We start from the raw sequence: 20,407 nt of genomic DNA on the forward strand, positions 1-20,407 counted from the left end.
CCTGTACCTCTCAGGTCACACTTCCTTCAGCTGCCCAGTCTCAAGGCCATCTTCCCCAAAGGCATCCAATCATGGTACAGAAACAGAATCCAAGAGCAGAGTTTACTGCAGCCATTGATCACTTCTGTTGCTTTGGGGTATGGCTGATAGGTCTCATTCGTTTTTCCAATTCTGTTGTTTTCAATCATCGATTCAGTCAACCCTTTCTCCCTGCACAGCAATAGAGTGATGCCGGTTAATCCAGCTGGAGGCCTGGTCCAAAGCACTGATAACAAATCAGGGAACACCTACAGATGGAAACAACAGTAACAAACCTGATTAAAAATACCACTTCAGAACCACCAAACTTTCTGCTATTGATTGACAAATGAGGAGACTCAAAACACAGGAAGCCACCAGTAATTAATGGTTCATTTTGCAAATAGTGACATCCTGTAGGTGGATATCGCTGTGTTTGAATAACAACACAGTGATTGTTTTCCTGTTTCTAATCCCAGTGCAAATAATGCATAGGAATAGACTTCACAATTTATTTATGGAATGTGATGCCATTATTTTATTTAAACAAAACTTACAAAGTGGAAGGCAGAACAGATGCACTGCACTGGGTTTGAAGAGAAGGCTGCATAGGGAACATAACCCCAAGGGCACAGAGCAGCAAATCCAGCCTTCAGCAAACTATTGCATGAATCAGCTCTCAAGTAATGTCTTTTCAGACACTTTATTAACAGTCTTTGTATTGCTGATTGCCCGGGGCAGAGAGGAGAAAAAGCACAGGAAACCCCCAGGTGCATTTATTTCTCTCTGCTACAGCCTCCAACAACACTTTGTATCATAGAATCACCAAGGTTGGAAAAGTCCTCCAAGATCATCTAGTCCATCACACATTTGTATGACATCTTCCCAAAGATACAGAAAGATAAGGTGTTTTATGAGGGATGCTCAGCTCAGATGTTAATTTCATTTTGGAAGAGAGCTAAATAACAGACATAAGCTCTACTAGCCCAAACTAATGACCACTGAACCACTCTGTCATTACTGGTGTGAGGAAGAATCAAGACCTCCCTAAGTTGTTTGTAACTGAAATGAGAAAAAAAGAGTTTTCTAGACAAAATGGTAGACAATCACATAATCATAGAACGGCTTGGGTTGGAAGGGACCTCCAAGATTCCAACCCCCTTGGTTAAAAAGTTGTTCAATATTATATCAGGCACCAGCTCAGGCTGGTGTCCAGCCTGGCCTTGAACACCTCCAGGGATGAGGCAGCCACAGCTTCTCTGAGCAACCAACCTATTTGCAAAGCCCCATTCAATACCAAGCTGCTACATCCTTCCTACCCTCACATCACAGCCCTGAAGCCTCATAGAACTTTTTGCAGAATTATGTCAAAAAGAAACACAGGGAACAAATACCAACCTCCCACAAGCTGCAGCAAAGTGGGAGCTGGACTTCAGCATAGTTTAATAGAAAGTGAAGCAAATGGGCAAAATCTCCTACACTATATCTAATCCAATTTACACAGAGATGTGCTCAGAACAAAATGATCTTGTGGGGGAATACAGCTTGGTGCTGTTGGTAAAAACATCATTTTAACACTTAGAAATACTCCTGTACCCACCCAGGAGAAAAGATAAAGCTTTAAACCTTGACCATCCCTGTGACGCTGCATAAAACCACAGTTTTGGATCATTCTGTGTGGAGATGTGGTGATAAGAATGGTACAGAAGAGGCCAAAGAGGAGATGTGGCAAAGCTGCAAAGTTATGGAATCATAGAATCATTAAGACTGGAAAAGATCTCTAAGATCATCAGGTCCAGCCCCAACCTATCCCACCATGCCCAATGACTACATCCCTCAGTGCCACATCTTTCTGGTTCCTGAGCACCTCCAGGGATGGTGACTCCACCACTTCTCTGGGTGGTGTTCAAATGGGATTTCCATAATTAACTGAGATTTATCTTATACATTCATTGTCACGAGACACAAAGTGTGTGGATTCTCTATCTGGAAAGAAGCTGGAAATGAATGATTTTAAATGTCTTCCCAGAAAGAAACATGGATCCAATGGGCTCCTTGGACACATTCAGGCCACGTGAATAAGTGAAGGAAGCACACATGAAATGCTTTCATAATAAAGCTATAATTAGTTATGAGAGGCAGTGACCAGATAATCAGCCATTCCGCTGCCATTTTACGATCTGAACGAACTTTTATATAGCTTTGTTGTGTGTTCAAGTCACTGTATAACTAATGGATGCAATTAGCATCCCATCCCTCTTTTTACACTGGTAATCATAAGGAACTATCAGGCCTACAAAAACAAACCATGGGACTGGGATTTCTCATATCAAACAAGGTTAAAAATTGTCCTTCAAGCATCCATAAAGGCACAGACCACTCCATAGAGATTATGAAATGAAACCTTCCACACTGTGTGTGGGAAAGGAGGGATTTCCACTTTTACATCCCAAATATGGGCAAATTTGACGTTAGAATCACAGAATCATTCAGGTTGGAATGAGATCTAAGATCACTAAGTCCAGTCCCACCCCATTATGCCCACTGAACCACGTCCTTCAGTGTCACATCTCTATATTTCCTGAACACCCCCAGGGATGGTGCATCCACCACCTCCCTGGGCAGCTGTGCCAATGTATTACCAGTCCTTCTGAGAAGAATTTTTTATTAATCATCTGAACTGTCCTTTGGCTCTGGAAAGAAGGGAGTTGATGTTTCTGCACAGTGGGGAACAGTTCTGAAAGCTTCTTCCACTGGGACTGGAGGAATGCCATAGTGAATGTACCATCTGGGGTGGAGGGTGAGAACTGAAAATCAAGCTTTGCTGATCTCCTCTTGGTTTCCCTCCATCCCATTCACTTTAACTTGCAAATTTTTAAGAAAAGGAAAAGGGAAAAGGGAAAAGGGAAAAGGGAAAAGGGAAAAGGGAAAAGGGAAAAGGGAAAAGGGAAAAGGGAAAAGGAAAGGGAAAAGGAAAAGGAAAGGAAGAGGAAAAGGAAGAGGAAAAGGAAAAGGAAAAGGAAAAGGAAAAGGAAAAGGAAAAGGAAAAGGAAAAGGAAAAGGAAAAAGGAAAAGGAAAAAGGAAAAGGAAAAAGGAAAAGGAAAAAGGAAAAGGAAAAAGGAAAAGGAAAAAGGAAAAGGAAAAAGGAAAAGGAGAAGGAAAGGGGGAAGGAAAAGGAGAAGGAAAGGGGGAAGGAAAGAAAGGAGAAGGAAAGAAAGGGAGAAGGAAAGAAAGGGGGAAGGAGAAAAGGGGGAAGGAGAAAAGGGGGAAGGAGAAAAGGGGGAAGGGAAAACAGAGGAAAGGGAGGGAGGAGGCAAAAAAAGGGGGAAGGAGGAAAAAAGATAAGATGGAAAAGAGAAAATGAAATATGGGAATTGAGGGAAAATAAAGATATGAAGGGAAAGGGGAGAAAAAAGGGGGGGGGAGAGGGGGGGAGGAGGAAACGGAGAACGGAGAAAAAGGGGGAAAGGGAGGAAAAGAAGGAAGCAGTGAAAAGCGGGAGATGGGGGAAAGGAATGGAATGTGGAAGAAAGAGAGAAGAAGGAAAACGAGGAAAAATGAAAGAAGAGAGGTGAAAGAAAGAATGGCAAAAGTAAGGGAGGAAAAAAGAAGGGGAAAGGAGACGGGGAAAGGATGGGGAAAGAGGGGAAGACAGGAAGAGAAAAAAAGAGAGAGATAAAAAAAAATAAATAAATGGATAAGGGGAGGAGGGGACCCCCCTTCTCCCCCCCGAGCAGCGCCGGCACCTGGGGCGGGAGGGAGGCGGAGCGGCCCCGCCCCGCGCAGGAGGCGGCCGGGGGCGGCGGTGCGGTGCGGTGCGGTGCGGTGCGGAGCAACGCGGAGCCGCTTCCGTCCCTCTCTCTCTCTGTTTCAGTCTCTTTCTCTCTCCGTGGATGCGCGCAAAGGGAGCGCACGTCCTGGAGCGCAGCGCAGCGCTGAGGAGCGGAACGGAGCGCTCGGAGCTCGGCGGAGCGCGGTGTCCTCGGCATGAAATCAGCCAGACTACGCGTCCTGCTGCCGCTGCTCGGCTGCCTCCTCTCCGCGGTGAGTGCGGTCGGTGCGGGGCTGCGCCGGGTTCTGCCCCACTCGGTGGGAGCTGTTTTTGCCGGTGGGGTTCGGAGGAGAGTTTCCGCCTCGGGCAAAGTTTGGGCAACTTTAGAAGTGCGGTCGGTGTAAGGCAGGTGTGTGTGTTTGCTGGGTTTCCCTTTCGCTGGATAAGCTGCAGTATCTTAGTTACTGGTTTCTTTATTTTCGTTCTTTGAGCTCTCCCTCTTCAAGAGTAACAGTATCGCAGGAGCTCGAGGAATTCATTGTGCTTTTAGTGCTTTCTCTCCGACTCCAGCTGTCATTCAGTTTTGCCGTCTGCCGATCCAGCTCAGGAGCACAATGGTTTTGTATAGTACCCCCCCAAACTAGGAATAACGGGATGCAGTGCCCTAGGACAGAGGCTCCAGATGGTACCATCCCCATCCACACGAAGTTCAGCAAAGTGCCATTCTCCAACACTTCAGCCTCATCGTTCATCCTCTGATCCTTTGGAAGCAAAGGATGTGTTTTCTGCCCCCTCTGTCCCTTCTGCTTAGAATTTCCATGCTAGCCAGTCCCTGACCACTGGCAGTGCTGCTTCCTTCCCACTGCTGACAGCTGGTAGCATGCTGTAAGGTTAGCAAATGGGACTGATTCTGCTGGTGCATGCAATAGCTGATTTTCTGTGCAAATAGTGGAGGAGTGGGGTTGAATACCGAACATTTTACTGAAGCTCTTGCTTCCTTGCAGTGTGCAATTCTTAGCTCGTTCCACACTTCTTTTTTAATCCAGTGAGCTGTGTGGGAAGCTGGCTGTGGCTGAGTTTCCTTCCCGCAGATCTGGGTTTCCTTCCTGTAGAGTTGGGTGAGGTTGGCCATGAGAATGGGAAGTGGTTGCCCATCAGTGCATGGCCGCAGGTCTCTCTGTAGGATCATAGTGTGGGTTGGGTTGCAAGGAACCTTAAAGACAACCCAGCGCCAGCCGCCTTGGCTCTGCTTAGCGAGTGACAACCCAAGCCACTCCACTCGCCATTGGGCAGAGCCTACCAGGCTGAGCCTCAAAGTGTGCCAAGTAACCAGATTTGGCACTGCATCACTTGTGTCTCCTTATTTCTCCCCTGCTTATGAAGCAACGACTTATTTCAGCATTGGTTTTTTGGTTGTTTGGGGTTTTGTGTGTGTGTGTGGTTTTTTTCTTCTGCTGTTGGCATGAGCCACATAAGAAACTTTATCACCAAAACTTTCTTTGAGGAAGAACAGACAGGGCTGGAGTTGTGGGGGTTAAGAAGGTAGCAGTGCTCCTCAGATGCTGGAGCTGCTCCAGCCTTTGCTCCCACTGAAGCTTGTGGCAAAAAAAATCCCAGTTCATTAAATGCTGTTGGCACGAAGGGGTCCTCTGGGTCAGGATCCTGCAGAGTTTGTTGCACAGCATGTTGTAGTTTGGCGTGCATTCATGTCACTTGGTCCTGTTGATGAGTGCACACCCTGAAGCTCTGCAATGACAACCCGCAACCTCGGTGTGTTCCAAGGGTCAAACTCAGTCCCTTTTCAACCCTTGTAATATTTTCTTGTTCTGTGCTTTATCTTGCTTCCTTGCCTTGGCTTAATGGAGCCATTGGTTGTTTTGCTGTTCTTTTGTTGCATTGATTTTCCTGCACCTGGTTTGTGCCGGTGGGTTAGAGAGATTTACAGTCTCCTTATCTCTGCTGATCTACAAGGTGACTAATACCAAAGCATCTCAGTGCCAGAGCAAATCCCTGTTGTTTTGTATTTCTCTGTTTGAGCCCAGGAATGAGGGTTTACTTTTAAAGCAAAAGATAGCTGTGTGGTGGTGACAACCTGGCTCTGGAACCTGAGATTGCTCAGCAAAGGTTTTGTTGCATAGTTTGTTGTGATAACTTTTATTGGTCTGCCATTGGAAAAAAACTTTGAACGAGAACAATTGGCTGATTGAGAAGTTCAGTGCTATAAAGCTGTTGTGGCCCTGTGGCTTCTAATTGCCCCTGTAAAGTTTCACCTTGCCCTCTCGTGATCTACTGATGTGGGAAAAAGGAAATTGGATATATGTTACTTGCTGTGGTTCAGCAAAGCTGCCTCCAGTGGTGGTCAAACTTAACACTGATTCAAAGAGTCAATTTTGGGAGGGAGGATGTGCAACGCTGTGCAAATCCACAGTGATTCCTGTTGGGTTCTGTTGGGTTGATTTTCCATTTCAGGGCTGTGATTGAGTTGATCTAGCCCATAGAGCTACAAATGGCACAGTGTGTGTCCAGTAAATGGGACGTGGTTAATTCAGAGCCCCTGGTGGTCTCTATGTGCCTTCAGAGCTCATGGAGGCCAGATCTGTTGCATTGGTGTAATCTGTGCTTTTCTTCAGAGATTCGTTCTGTTTCTGCCATGGAGGAAGGGAGTAAAATCACTCAGATCTGATCCTTTAGCACCCTAAAAGTAAATGCTGGAGATGGATAATTCTGAAAGAAATACAGTTAAATTTAGTCTTGTTGGACAGTCACTTTGTCCGTAACTCCGTCTCTTTCATCTGACCATCGACTGTGAATCTGAGCATTGAGAAACATATATTAAACCAAAATAATCCATTTCATGTTTAAAGAAGGCCTTGTTACAAAACCTAAACCTATTGCTGGGTTCGTGATTGATTATCATTAATCCAAGTGTAAATGCATGGCAGGTTTTATTCATTCATTCATTATAGGGCTATCTAAGAGCACCAGTTACCCCTCAGTAACTCCAAAACTCTCATTGTTTCTGTACAACACTGAAATAAGTTCTTAGAGCATGTATTTTCAGCAATGTGTATTTCTAAGAACATCTCATTGTGGGTATGACAAGAGAAAAGAGCAAAATAGGCAAAATTATAGTGTGTGCAATATTGAAAACAGTTTCCTCCAACATGTCAGCAGGGGGATTCACACCATAAACATCGCTCCTTCCTGAGCTGAGAGACCTGCAGAAAAGCTCAGGAGAACCAGGCAGGATTGGGATCATGATGTGTGATGAAAAGGGCTGAATCCTACTTGGGGTTTTTAAAGAGAAGGGATGGTTGCCAAATATTCAGCATCAGAAAGCAGATGGGACCGTGGACAGAGAAAGCTGCCTGGCTTGTTAGTTTGGGTATGGATGTATACGGTGCTTCCTTTTTCCCTTTTTACAGTGCTCTAAAATTATCTGGTTCGAGCTCCTTTGGTGTTGTAGTATCAGCAGTGGTGACAGCCAGAGGGCTGGGCTGAATACCAATGCCAAGTGAGCTGTACTCAGTCCCAGGTGAAGTCTGACCAGTGCGGACTTGGGATGGGGCTGCTACTTTTTGTTCTTGTTCTCAACATTACATAGAAGGGCAGCTTTTCTGGGTGCTCTACTCACCCAATGGAAGTCGAGGTCACTGCTGGGATGCAAAGCCACTTCCGCAGTTGGATGACTGGTCTGGCTCTGATCACCCATCTGTCCAAGAATGGAGGTTGAGGTCATTGTTGGATGCAAAGCCCTTTTGCAGCTGGACAACTGAGATGTGAGTTGAAGAAGTGTTTGGACATGGCTCTCAGATGTAGGGTTTGAGTTTTAGGGGTGCAGTGTGGAGTAAGGTTGATCCTTGTGGGTCCCTTCTGACATGGGATAGTTGATGGTTTCATGATTCTATGAGCACATTATGGATCTGGTCATGAAGGCACTGACTGTAAGACTTAGAAAGAAGATGGGAACTGAAAAGATAAAAAGAAAAAGAAAACAGGATTGGAAACAGTCTGGGATGCTGAGCAAGGCAATGTTGCACTGTGCTGTAGCTGCCTGAAAGCCCTTCGTGTGCTCAGCCCATGACTCAGTCATGTCCTTGCTGTGTCTCTGTGTGGGCTGTACTGTACCTTGTCTTCTTAAGTGATAGTCTGTGTAGTTTTCAGGAGATGAAAGACATAAATAGTGTTTTCTCTTTAGTAGATGGTCTCCAGCAGAAGCAACTGGAAGGACTGTGATCTCATGAAAATCAGCCTTGCCATATCCTATGGTGACTGATTCTGTAGGACTGGGAAGTCACCAGTGCTTGGAATACTTCGTAGACACAGACTCTTGTTGTAGATGGAGACTACTAGAGGAGAATGGACTCCAGACAGTATATAGATCCAGGAGATCCAAGACAAAAACGATTATATTTTAATTAGATCTGAGTGCACTTGGTGCTTTGTAGCATTCTGTGTGGGATCAGTGGCTCACATTCAGCAGAGGAGTCTGTTGATCTGTATGAAGGGAAAATTGTTACTCAGGTTTTGATGAGGAGAAGAACTTGGCTTGGTTTTATGAACATGGTGGGTCACATTGTGCTCTTGGGCCAAGCCAGCACAGTGGCAGTGTAATTTCTGTGCTGAGAATGGGGTCTCGGCAGCACTGTGTTGGCTTATGGAAAGAGGGATGTTCCAATGCCTGGAAAAGGGGGGTGGTTATTACAACCCTGTTCTCTGGTCTCATCAACTTTATTTTGTGTTAGAAAGACAAGGAAAGTTCTTTGTAAAGATCAAAATCTAAGAAATGCACCCAGGAGAAAACAAACAAACAAAAAACTATTTATGGTCCAAATATGTAGTCAATCCGAGTCAGAGATGCTGTGATGCCTCAGGGCAGGAGAAGGGGCCAGCAAGTGGGTTGGATGGACAGACAGACGGACAGAAGCTCCAGCTCCTTCCATGAGACTTACTGAGCCTGTCTGTACCCTGGCAGTGATTTCTCTGAGTTTCCCTTGCTGAGTGCTGAGCATTTGATGCTTCACTGCTCACAGATGTTCTCCAGAAGTCACGAGCTACGTTTGGGTGGGAATGAAGCCAACATGGGGATGTCTGGAAATGAGATCCCAGAGGACTGCGGTGGAATGAAGATCAAACCCTTCGTTTTTCTCTATGAGAGAGGAAGGGAAGTGATGCCAGCTATCAGATTGGCCTCCATCCAGAGCTAACACAGCTAACGACATGTCAGGGAGGTCGGACACGAGCGGCCTTTTCATCACAGCTCCCTTTCAGAGCACCCCGTGGCTCGCTTGGCCTCCTGCCTGCCCACCAGGAATCCCTCTGGGATGATTCATCTCTCCGGGCACCAGCTTTACCTTTCACATTGCAAGACCCATAATGCAGGGAGAGCTCATTCATTAGCATTCAGAAAATGCCCTGGGGAAGGGATGGGATGCAGATGGGCTCCCAGAAGCCAGCTGGGTGCTCCTTAAGTTCTTATTCAGCCCTTTTACTTGTTGAATGGGGCAATACGGGGCTTCTTCAGCACTGGATTTTTAGAGTACCTAAAGGCTTCTGGAGAGACAGGTGGAAATGCAAAGCTTCCTTCTGATAAGGATGGTGTTAGCAGTGCCAAGAGTTTGTCCTCAAACTTCAGCTTGACTGGAAGCATCTGCTGGTTATTAGCTTTGCTATAAATCACTTTAAAACTGCTTAGGCTCACGCACAAACCCTAATGAGGGAGCAGGTACAATAGCAAGAGCAATTATGTTTAATAATTGCCAATCTGCACAAGTAAAAATAACCTGCGTGAGCACAGCCTGACCCGGCAGGTAGGTTAAGAGGCGGAAGCAGGTGTGACATTTCTTTAGTTATGGTCATTGGCTCCAGCATTCATCCCATGCTTGTTGGTTGGCTGTGCAAATGTGGTGCCCTGGAGTTGCTACAGCCCTGGTACTGAGTTAGTGTTGATGACATCAGTGATCAGCCCAGCACTTTGTAGGTTGGGTTATAAAGTGAGGGATGTGTTGTGCACCAGGATGTGTGTTGTGGATTGCTTGCGGCTGGAAAGCACACACTAATGCTGCTTTACTGGCATCTCAATGTGCCAGGTTTTATCCGCAGCCCCAGTTTTTATATGTTTACATTGTACTTCCAGAACTTAAAGACTTCAGCTTCTGAGCTGTATGTGAGTTTTGGAGACCCTGGTGTGTTTTTTGTAAGTGAAGTCCCTTTTCCAGTCAACTGTTTGCTGAGCTGCTGTCCCCCTGATCCCCCTTTTGCTTTCACAGCAGGCTCAGGGATGCTCCTACTGAACTCACGATGCTGAGTGTGAGCTCCCTATTGGTCTACTTTAATCTTCATCCCTGTGAAATTGCACCCTATCAAGAGGGAAAGGGAAAAAAAAATAATAATCTATTTAAATCCGGTTCTTCTTCAGGAGGGAAAATAATGAATACTAAACGTCTGCTTTGTAAATCTGAAATCTATAGGGTGTCTTTTAAAAGGATGGAAGGATGTTTATTTGTGGCTCCAACCTTGATTTTTTGCATTGAACAGATGTTTCAATTAATACCTGGTGACCTGCAGCATCAGGGCACCTGAGCAGCAGTTATCCCCAGGGCCCTTATCAATGTCACTGTCTCTTGCAGCTAAGCAGCCCCTGTGGGTGACCTCGGGGGGGGAATCACTTTGCAGAGCAGGACACCTGAGTTGTGACATTGCTGCACAGGTGTGACCCAGAGCAACGGAGATCCCACTGGGTCAGGTTCACTCTGGGTCAGCGGAAATGCCTGAAAATATCTGCCCTCTCCCTTTCCCAATAGCCAAACCCCCACGAATCCTGTGTTATTTGCTAGTCCCATGCATGTGCCGTGAACGCAGAAGATAACAGTGCACCTTTCCAGGACTATAGCAGCAGTTTGCTCTAACACCTGCAGCCTCCTCCATTTAGAAGCCTGAAGCCGCCAGCTGGATCCCTCCCCAGGTTATCCACGTGTTGTATCCCCACAGTCTTCTTTATTCACAGTTCAGAAGAAGCTTTTATCTCATATTCCCTAAGTGGCCAGGTGGCTGCAGTTCAAACCTTAAGAAACATGTTCAAGGCAAAAAGGAAAAGAAAATATACTTAATAAAATCCTTAATCACTCTGTGCAGTTATGAAGCTGCTTCAAACCTGAGCCCGAGCATCCTTATGCTTGGAAGCTGCCAGAATCCAAACCTTGCTGGAGGTTCTCCCTCTCCCACCTTTATTTAGCTGCAGTCAAATTTAGCTTTTAACTTAAGTGAGTGCTGTGATTTATTATGCAGTCTTTTCCATTACAGGCCCCGTGCTATCTACTAGGGCAGGAATTTGTCCTATTTGTGGCCATATGGGACATAAGTCCTGGCTTGTTCTTTAAGTCACCTTCTCAGCCCTCAGGATGCGTTTCCGTACTGAGGGAGGGAGTGAATAAAATCCTCCCTGCAAGCATTCAGCTCTGGCTGGGGAGAGAAGTGCTCATCCACAGAACTGCAGCAGTGGCTAAAGCCACTTAGTCCTCACCATCAGCAGCAGGGCTCCATCCAGAGCTGTGCCTGGTGTTCGCCTGGTGTTTCTGTTTTGCTGCAATGCCTGTGCCCATCCATTTGGTTCTCTCCTATTCACACCTTTCCTTTTAATCATAATCAGGCTTCTTCCCACCACTGCTTTTTTTTCTTTTCACTGTGTAATAAGTTTTCTTTCTGCTCAGCATGCTCAAAGGAAGACAAATGGGCCCCAAAATTAGGCCAACTAGTGCGTGAAGAATTGCCGACGTGCTTGAACGTCAACTGCTCGTTGCTTGCATTTTTTGGGAGACTGACATTAAGCACGGCTGCAAAAGCTGTATGGATCTCGCCTATGCCATGCACTTAGTTTCTATCCTGTAACAATTCCAGACAAAGAATTCTCCCTCTTCTGTTTTTCTCTGCTTATTGGTATTGTGCATTTGCATATTTTCCCTCTTTGCCTTTTGTAGATTTGCAGTTGAGGCATAAGCTGTGTTTTGTGGATGTGGGAATTCCTGCTGGCTCATCCCTTTCTTTTGAAGCACTTTTTTTTCAGCAAAACTAATAATTGGAACCAGAAAATAATTGGAGTTGGAACTGGATGATCTTTAAAGTCTCTTCCAACCCAAGCCGTTCTGAGATCCCATGGAAATTAACCTGGTTCTTCCTTTCTTATTCTGTTTTCCCTCCTCTGGGGTGTTAAACATGTTTCAACAAACAGTGTGTAAGGGTTTATCTTCAGGCTGTTTGTATGCAATGTGGATGCGGCAAGATTTGTCAAGAGAAGTGAGAGCTTACATTAGATTATATTAAAAATAAATAAATAAAAATCTAGGCATACTTGCATATATAGCATTGCACCCTGAGTTCTGAAAGAGAAATGTAGCCAGGTTTAGCCTGAAGACTAGCCTTTAAAAAGAGCTGGGCAACGGCCAGGAGTGTTCTCTTGCAGCCCAGAAAGCCAACTGCAATGGGCAATGTGATGTTGATAGGACAAGAGGGAATGGCTTTAAACTAAAAGACAGGAGATTTAGGATAGATGTTCAGTGGAAATTCTTTACTCAGTGGGCAGTGAGGCCCTGGCACTGCTGCTCAGAGCTGTGGGTATGAGAATAACAGGCTCATAATGCTGGCATGTGTATTTTCATCTTCCTCTTCATTCTTCATTGTATCTTACAAATTTGAGGGCATAAAATAGAAAGCATTTTTTAGTCTTCTTGAGGTCTCTACCAACACAGGTCTCCTATTGGATCTGTATGGCTATGTAACTTACTGAAGTTCCTTTGACTGGGAAGCTCTTCCCAGAGCCAGACAGCACTGGTGGTTTAAGTGCTTCAGCCAAGACCTGATCGTTCTGTAGAAGGAAAGGAAATGAAAAATCAGAGCTTGCTGCCTTGGGTCTACTTGACCTGAGCCCCAGAAATGTCTTAAGCATCTGGAAATATTTTTAAACCTAGTTATAAAGTTGAAGCCTTGTTCAGCTATTTTACTACTACACTCTTGTTACAGGCAGATAAAACTAGGATTTATTGAAGGGATACCTTCCAGAAAGTCTAAACTAACTTGTGGAAGAATAGCAAAGAAATGGGCTAATAGACTGTGGCTTTTTGCTAGAGGAACGACACATTATGTGTGTGACAGAACTTCATTTACTCTTTAGGAAAAGCAGTGTGGAAGGGAAGGGATGTACCTCTTGTGTAGGTTGATCGGAGCATCTCTGATCCCTCTTGGGTCAGTGCTGTTTGGAACCATCCAGAGCTGTAGTATTCTTGGGACAGCCCAAGCTGGCATCACTATCATGCTCTCGTGAGGCCCCATCTGGAGTACTGTGTCCAGGTCTGGGGTCCCAAGTACAAGAAAGATAGAGATCTATTGGAGAGGGTCTAGAGGAGAGCCACAGAGATGATCAGAAGGCTGGAGCACCTCCCCTACAAGGACAGGCTGAGAGAGCTGGGCTTGTCCAGCCTGGAGAAGAGAAGGCTGAAGGGTGACCTCATTGCAGCCTTTATAGTACCTAAAGGGAGCCTATAAACAGGAGGCGAGTAAATTCTTTTAAAGGGCAGATAACAGCAGGACAAGGGGAAATGGTTTTAAGTTGAAGGAGGGAAGATTCAGGTTGGATATTGGGGAAGTTCTTTACTATGAGAGCAGTGAGGTGCTGGAACACCTGGAGGTGTTCAGGGCCAGGTTGGATGGGGCCCTGGGCAGCCTGGTCTAGAATTAAATGTGGAGGTTGGTGGCTGTTCCTATGGCAGGGGGGTTGGAGCTTGATGATCCTTGTGGACCCTTCCAACCCAAGCCATTCTATGATTCTATGGTCATAAAGCAGCCTGGGTGCTCTTGTCTTTCTCATTCTGATTTTTTCTTGCCTGTTGGGTTGTGTTTTTTCCATCTACATATTGCTCGAATGTTTTTCTCCTGCTGTTCCTCTGTCCCGGAGATCTGACAGGATTTGTTACTCCGCAACTGAATTCATCATCCCAATAAAATGGCAGCTGTGCCTTTAATTTGGACTGGCTTTCTTCCCTAGTATGTGACTGCTGAAAAGTCACGTCTCTTCTCCAGGAGGGGTGTTACAATGCTTGGCAGGTTGGTACCCCTCTACTTTGTAATTATTTCTTCCCTGCCAGTTCACCACTCAAGCTTCCCAGGCTGTCAGCTCAGGAAACAAATATTAATTACATACTGCAGCCCCGGGAAGAGAGCCTAGCTGGTCAGAGTACAATGCACCTAAAAATAAATGCTTTCTCCCCTTGCAGAGTAGCCTGGGGAGAAGAGCAGCAGCATCCATTGGGGTGTCTCTAAGCAGAAGGAGATGAACTGATAAATTGAGCTGCTGCTGGCGATGAGCAATGGTTCAGGCACAGGGTGAGACTGAAAATTCCTTAATTCAGCTTCAGGCTCACTCAATGGACTTTCTACTAAGGGTGTGCCTGAAACTCAACCTGCAAATGAGAAAAATATGCTTTCTTTACATAGTATTTGCTTATTTCTTTATTGTGCCTGCGTAGATCATAAAGACAAAACACTTTGTATTTGGTTAGATTAGCCTAGCAAACCATATTGATCATGGGGATGATGTTATTATGCTTTACATGTGAACTCATGATAACATCGGGGAGTGAAAGCATCTCCTGAAATCTGGGGCTAGTGCTGGCACAGGAGTGTCTGCACACTTGGTGGGATTGAGTTTGGCTGGGTACAGGAAATTTTCTAGCCATGAGAGGAGCATGATGTGAGAGCAACTTGCCAAGCACAGCACTGAAAGCCAGGCAGCCAATTTCTTGTGGAGGAGGTGGGTCTGTCTCTGGAAAAGATGTGAGATCTATCCCAGGGTCTGCCTTGCAGCATTTCTTTATGAGGTGCATGTTATTCAGCTTCTGCATAGGGAAAGTATTCAGTGTGATAACATTTGTGATTCAGGACCAGTCCTCCTGCTCTAGCGAAAGCTCTGCAAAGCAAAGCCACGAACAAGATATGGCTGCAATAGGGGTGTACTGCTGAGGAACGTATCAGTGCAGGGATGGGAGGATGACTGGTCTTGGAGGTGCATCTGGGTTTGGATTTGACACAGCTGAGAGCTGGAGATACAGATGTGGTCTTGAAAGACTACTGGTTTGTTGAGAGATCTTCAGGATCTTTTCTATAGTCCTTCCCAGTGTTGCAATTTTGCCAGTTCTCCAATGGGAAACTCCCATTGATGAGGTGTCTCTCATTGGTTTCTGCTGCAGGACACATCCCTGTTGCAATAAACTCAAATTAGAAGGCTTTGCTCTGCATGTGACTGGGGTCGTTGCTCTCTGCCCCTGTTCCCCTTTGTTTGGAGGAATCCATCCGGTATTGACTCAGACCTCCCTGTGCCAGCCAACAGTGTCATCATTCGGGCTGTCACGGGAGTCATTGCCATGAAGGGAAAAGTGTTTTGATAGGGAACAGAGGCAGGGAAGATTTATTTCATCAGAACAATGACCCCGGCCATGTGCTTAGCGTTCAGCCAGGGGGTGACAGTCCCAGCACTGTCTCACAGTGCAGATGAGGTCTGTTATTCATCAATCTTTTGTTTCATGGCAGAGGAATCATACAATATTAGAATGTCCTGGGTTGAAAAGGACCACAATGTTCATTTAGTTTCAACCCCACTGCTATGTGCAGGGTCGCCAAACAGCACACCAGGCTGCCCAGAGTCACATCCAGCCTGCAGGGATGGGGCATCCACAGCCTCCTTGGGCAACCTGTTCCAGTGCATCACCACCCTCTGGGTGAAAAACTTCCTTATATCCAAAACCTAAACCTCCCCTGTCTTAATTTAAAACCATTCCCCCTCATCCTATCAGTATCAATATTTGTAAACAATCCTTTGCATGAAAGAGGGGAAATAGTATTTTTTATTGCTTTTATATGAGCCAAAGGAATTCTTTCCCAGATCCTTCATGCTGTACCAAAATAGCAAGTTTAGAAATGATCCTTTTCTTTAGAAATGATATGATCTCCCATCTCCATCTGCACATGCAGAGGGATAATGAGCTGCTCCTGAGGGGTGGGTGTTTGGGTGAGAGGGAGAGAAGCTTAAAATTCATATTGTGCTCAGATACTGAGGTCTGTCAGTGGGGAAACCACAGCTCACCCAATGGATGGCTGTAGCAGACTTGTGAGTGTGGGGCGTGAGACTGTGGAATGAGACTTAATGAATCTTAAGTCCAAGATCTAAAGAAACTCGACTGATTGTTTCATATTAGTCCTCACTGGGCGTTTATCTTCCAAATGTGTTTATCTTAAAACAAACAAACAAAAACCCTACAAAAAATCAGAAAACCTTTTCTCAAAGCATGTTTTCAGAAATATGTATTTTTTGCTTGTAAAGGTTTTGGGGTGAGGGGGATGTCTAACATTGGGCAATTACAGTTTTGGTTTGTTGAGGAAAATGTCATGCTTTTCACCTTTTTTATTCGTGCTGCAAAACAGCAAAACTTCATGATTTCTGAGGTATTTTTCTTGGTAGAAGAGCAAATAGAGAGAAAAGTTTCTTTTTCCAGATTGGTTTTTAAACTGCTTTTTTCAGGCCAGAAAAGTGACCAACCTGTGCTAAATTCAGTCGCACTTTTACTGACTGTACTGCAATGGGAAGGAGGGAAATGTCACTAATCATTTGCAGGCTGGAAGCCTGACACATGCAGGGAAGGGGTACTGACCTGTGTTTTAGATCATAGACGAGATGCTGTTAGTGGAAGAGTTTCAGTCTTGGAAGTCATTCAATTGCAACTCTTAGTTGGAAGCTATTCATTGTTCATCTGAGGATTTCTACCTCACTTCAACAGAAGCAGAATTAATTGGGTAAAATAAATAAATAAATAAAATGTCCAAACTTTGAAATATTGGACTGTGTTGGTTCTGAAAGAGTTTAAGCACATAACAAAGTCCTGACCCATGAGAACAGGCTTTTAGTGTCTCTTGTGGAATATGTTATTGGGTACCCGCATTATGTTTTCCATGCAAAATGATAGCGTTAAACTGATGTGACTGGAAGTGGCACATCTAAGGGACAAGAGCAGGAGGAGTTACAGGAGCCAAGCTGTGTATTCCGCACTATTTATACGGGAGATGTGTGGAGATCAAGGTGTCTATTCTCAGGTTTGTTCGGGGGAATGTTATTTCAAGTTCTGGTGGTTGCTGTGGTCTGACTGGAACAAAGAAATGAAAGAACTTCCCCAAATGAAGTACACGCAGCCTTCTGTCAGTCAGGGAAATGCTGCTGAGTGCCTCTGACAGTGCTTCGCTGATAGAAAGTCCTGTAGATCGATGTAAACAGAGTGGGTTCAAGACCTTAGTTTTAACATCCTGCCTCCACGTCCCTTTTCCTAGCAGGAGCTTGCACTAAGAACAGAAAGACAGCAGCATGCGGGCACTCAGTAATTTATTTGGTCAGCCCTAGGAGTTTAAGTAATGGTCGTGCTCGAGAAAATCCTGCCCTGCAGTTACCATCCTCAGCCAGAACAGATCAACTTAGCTTTGCTGATGTTAACTTTAGTGTTCCATGCCTTGTTTCAGCATCTGACCACAAGTTTAACGCTCATGGAAGTTGTTATGAGAGTCTGACGTGGATGTCAAAGCATAAGGAAAGCAACAGCAGTGCTCTGTTTTCCCCAGAGGCTCTGACACCTGAGATGTTCCTCTAGAGAACACCCCAGGGTGGGTGGATGGCATCGCTTGTATGGCACTTCCTTGGCCATATGGTAACTCAAGTATTTTATTGTCACCATGTGGAGTGGCCTCTGGCAAAACAATCTGACTCTGGCCATGAGCCTGGCTGACTGCCCTTGAGGGGAAGAAAGAAATGGGTCTTTAATCAATGGAATGGGATGCTGTGGCGTATCTACTCGGACCGGGTCAGATGTATCACTTCAAACTTTGGCCTGAGGGTGCTTTGGAGTGGGAAACCTTTCTGTTGCCTACAGAGTTGAATAGCAGTGCAGCCAAGGAGTTGAAATGAAATGTTTAGAGATTCCATGCTTCCATAGAGCGTTCCCAGGACTCAGCAAATCAAAACAAATGTGAACTCTGCTAGGTTTGGACAGAGACAGGGAGCTTTTCTGTGTATGACTTCTTGTATGGACTCTATGTCCTATATGACTTTTTCTGATCCTCAAATAGAGTAAGAAGAGCTCATTTGGTACATATGGCTTAGCAGAGTGAGTTTGCTGCACAGGCTGGCTGGAGCTGGAGAATGGGATGGCAGAGGTTCACATGTTTCCTCTGTAATGTTCAATGTTCTCACTCTGATAAGCAAAGTGTGATTTTAATTAAAAAGCCATTCCAGTTGGATTTAATTTGTATGCCATTGAGGAGGCAAATTACTGTGGATATAAAGAGAAAAAAAAAAATTACTGTCGTCTGATTGCAAAGAGTTTTAATCCACAGTGGCTTCAGAGCAGAAAGGGAGAATCACTTCCCTTACCCTGCTGGCCATGCTTCCTGTGATGTGGTCCAGGGCACAGTTGGCATTCTGGGCTGCAAGCACACACAGCTGGCTCATAAGTATATCAAGCAACAATCCCAAGTCCTCTTCCCCTGTGCTGTTCTCAATCCACTCATCACCAAGCCTGTATCTGTACTTGGAATTGCCTTGACAGATGCAGCACCTTGCTCTTCGCCTTGTTGACCTTCATGAGGTTCATATGAGCCCACCTCTCAGACAAGTCCATCTGGAAGGCATTGGTTCCCTTCACCATGATGACCACACCACTCAGCTTGGCATCACCCACACACCTGCTGAGCACTCAATGTCTACGTCACAACAAAGATGTTAAATAGTGTTGTTCCCAGTACCGACCCCTAAGGAACACCACTCTTCATTGGTATTCACTTGGACATTGAGCTATTCACCTCAACTGTAGTTGGGCTCAGCCTCTTCTCCTGCATAACTGGTGGTAGAACTAGAGGGAATGGCCTCAAGTTATGCCCAGGGAGATTCAGGTTGGACTTCAGGAAACATTTTTGCTGCCCCAGGAGGTGGTTCAGTCACTGTCCCTGGCAGTGTTTAAGAAATGTTTAGATGTTTCGCTAATGGACATGGTTTAGTGGGGAAATACTGGTGATAGGTGGAGGGTTGGACTGGATGGTCTTGGAGGTCTTTTCGAACCTTGGCGGTTCTATGAAATGTGGCCATCCAACCAGTTCCTTACTCACCAAGTGGTCCTTCCATCAGATTCATGTCTCCCAAATTTACAGACAGGGATGTCATGCAGGACGGGATCAAATGCTCTGCACAAGTCCAAGTAGATGATGTCAGTTGCTCTCCCATTATCCACTGATGCTAAAACATTGCTTGTTGTGCAAGGCCACCAAATTTGTCTAGCACCATTTACCTTTTGTGAAGCCATGTTGGCTGTCCTTAGACATCTCTTTGATTTCCACGTTCCTTAGCATAGTTTCCAGGACAGTCTGTTCTGCGATCTTGCTGGGCACAAAACTGAGACTGTCTGGACTGTAGTTCCCTGAATCTTTCTTTTTTCCCCTTTTAAAAATGGGAGTCAAATTTACTCTTTTCCAGTCTATGAGAACTTCACTGAACTGCTACAGCTGTGGTTACATCCCATCAGATTCCATGAACTTGTACACCTTTAGGTTCTTTAGATGGTCTTGAACATGATCTTCTGCAAAGGACAGGTCCTTGTGTTCCTAGTCCCTGCCTTTGCCTTCTGTTACTTGAATGGTGTGGCTGGAGCACTTGCTAGTGAATTCTGAGGCAAAAAAGTCATCGAGACCTCAGCCTTCTCCATATCCCGGGTAACTACCTCTGCCATTTCCTACTGGAGAGGGCCCACATTTTCCCTGGTATTCCTTTCATCACTGTTGTATCTATAAAAGCTTTTCTTGTTGCCCTTTAACTATGTTTTATAGAAAATGACTGTACCCTTATGAGAGAACAAAGATATTATTCTATTCCATTGCACCATTCAGTCTTCCTTGGTTATGTTGTTAAGCTGCTGCATGAGATGCTGCTGTCAAATAACTCTAACAATCAGCTGTCTGATAGCAAATTGTATTATGAGGATATGCATGACATTTTTATCAAAAGCTGATGTACCTTCATATCTACCAAGGGGAAAAAAAGGAGCTGGATCAGAAATGCAACAACATATTGGCTAGAAGCACAATCCAGAACTCCCCTCAGGGATCTCACTGATTTTTGTTGTTTGTTTTTTTTTTTTCTTCAAGATTTTTATTTCATTTATTCATCTGTGACAACTCTATTTTCAGTTCATATAATCACAATTACAGTCGCTGTAAATAAATGGGCCAGGATTGCTTAGTTTCATTTTCCTAAACTCTTTGCAAGCTTCAGTTTTGTATGTTCAGCTGGCTGGGTCTACTGGGAGCATGCAGCAATGGATGGCTCCTTGCCCAGGTTGTGAATCTGTGGAAGAAGAGAATTCCCTCTTCATATGCAGTCTTAATGAGTCTGTAAAGCACATTAGTTACAAGTGACAGTAAATATGGCTTTGATACTGGAATAGAAGGCTCTATGTTAAAATATATGCCTGGCAATAAGGAACTAATGGTTGATTTTAGTTTTTGTTGTATTTTCTCATCTTTCCTTGCCCCATCCCACT

The 20,407-nt window shown here is 45.0% G+C and overlaps 1 protein-coding gene across 2 annotated transcripts in view; it reads left to right on the forward strand.

The window, feature by feature from the left end:
- The first annotated feature begins 3,804 nt into the window (after positions 1-3,804).
- The window catches only part of VIPR1 (vasoactive intestinal peptide receptor 1), a 98,553-nt gene continuing 81,950 nt past the window's right edge, over positions 3,805-20,407 (forward strand). The window contains exon 1 of one of the 2 annotated variants that reach the window (XM_015853030.2): positions 3,805-4,063. In XM_015853030.2, coding sequence (XP_015708516.1) covers positions 4,007-4,063 — 57 coding nt within the window. In that variant the 5' untranslated portion in view covers positions 3,805-4,006. 2 annotated transcript variants of the gene reach the window in all.

The sequence above is a fragment of the Coturnix japonica genome, chromosome 2 (assembly GCF_001577835.2).
Source record: "Coturnix japonica isolate 7356 chromosome 2, Coturnix japonica 2.1, whole genome shotgun sequence".
Taxonomy (NCBI): Eukaryota; Metazoa; Chordata; class Aves; order Galliformes; family Phasianidae; genus Coturnix; species Coturnix japonica.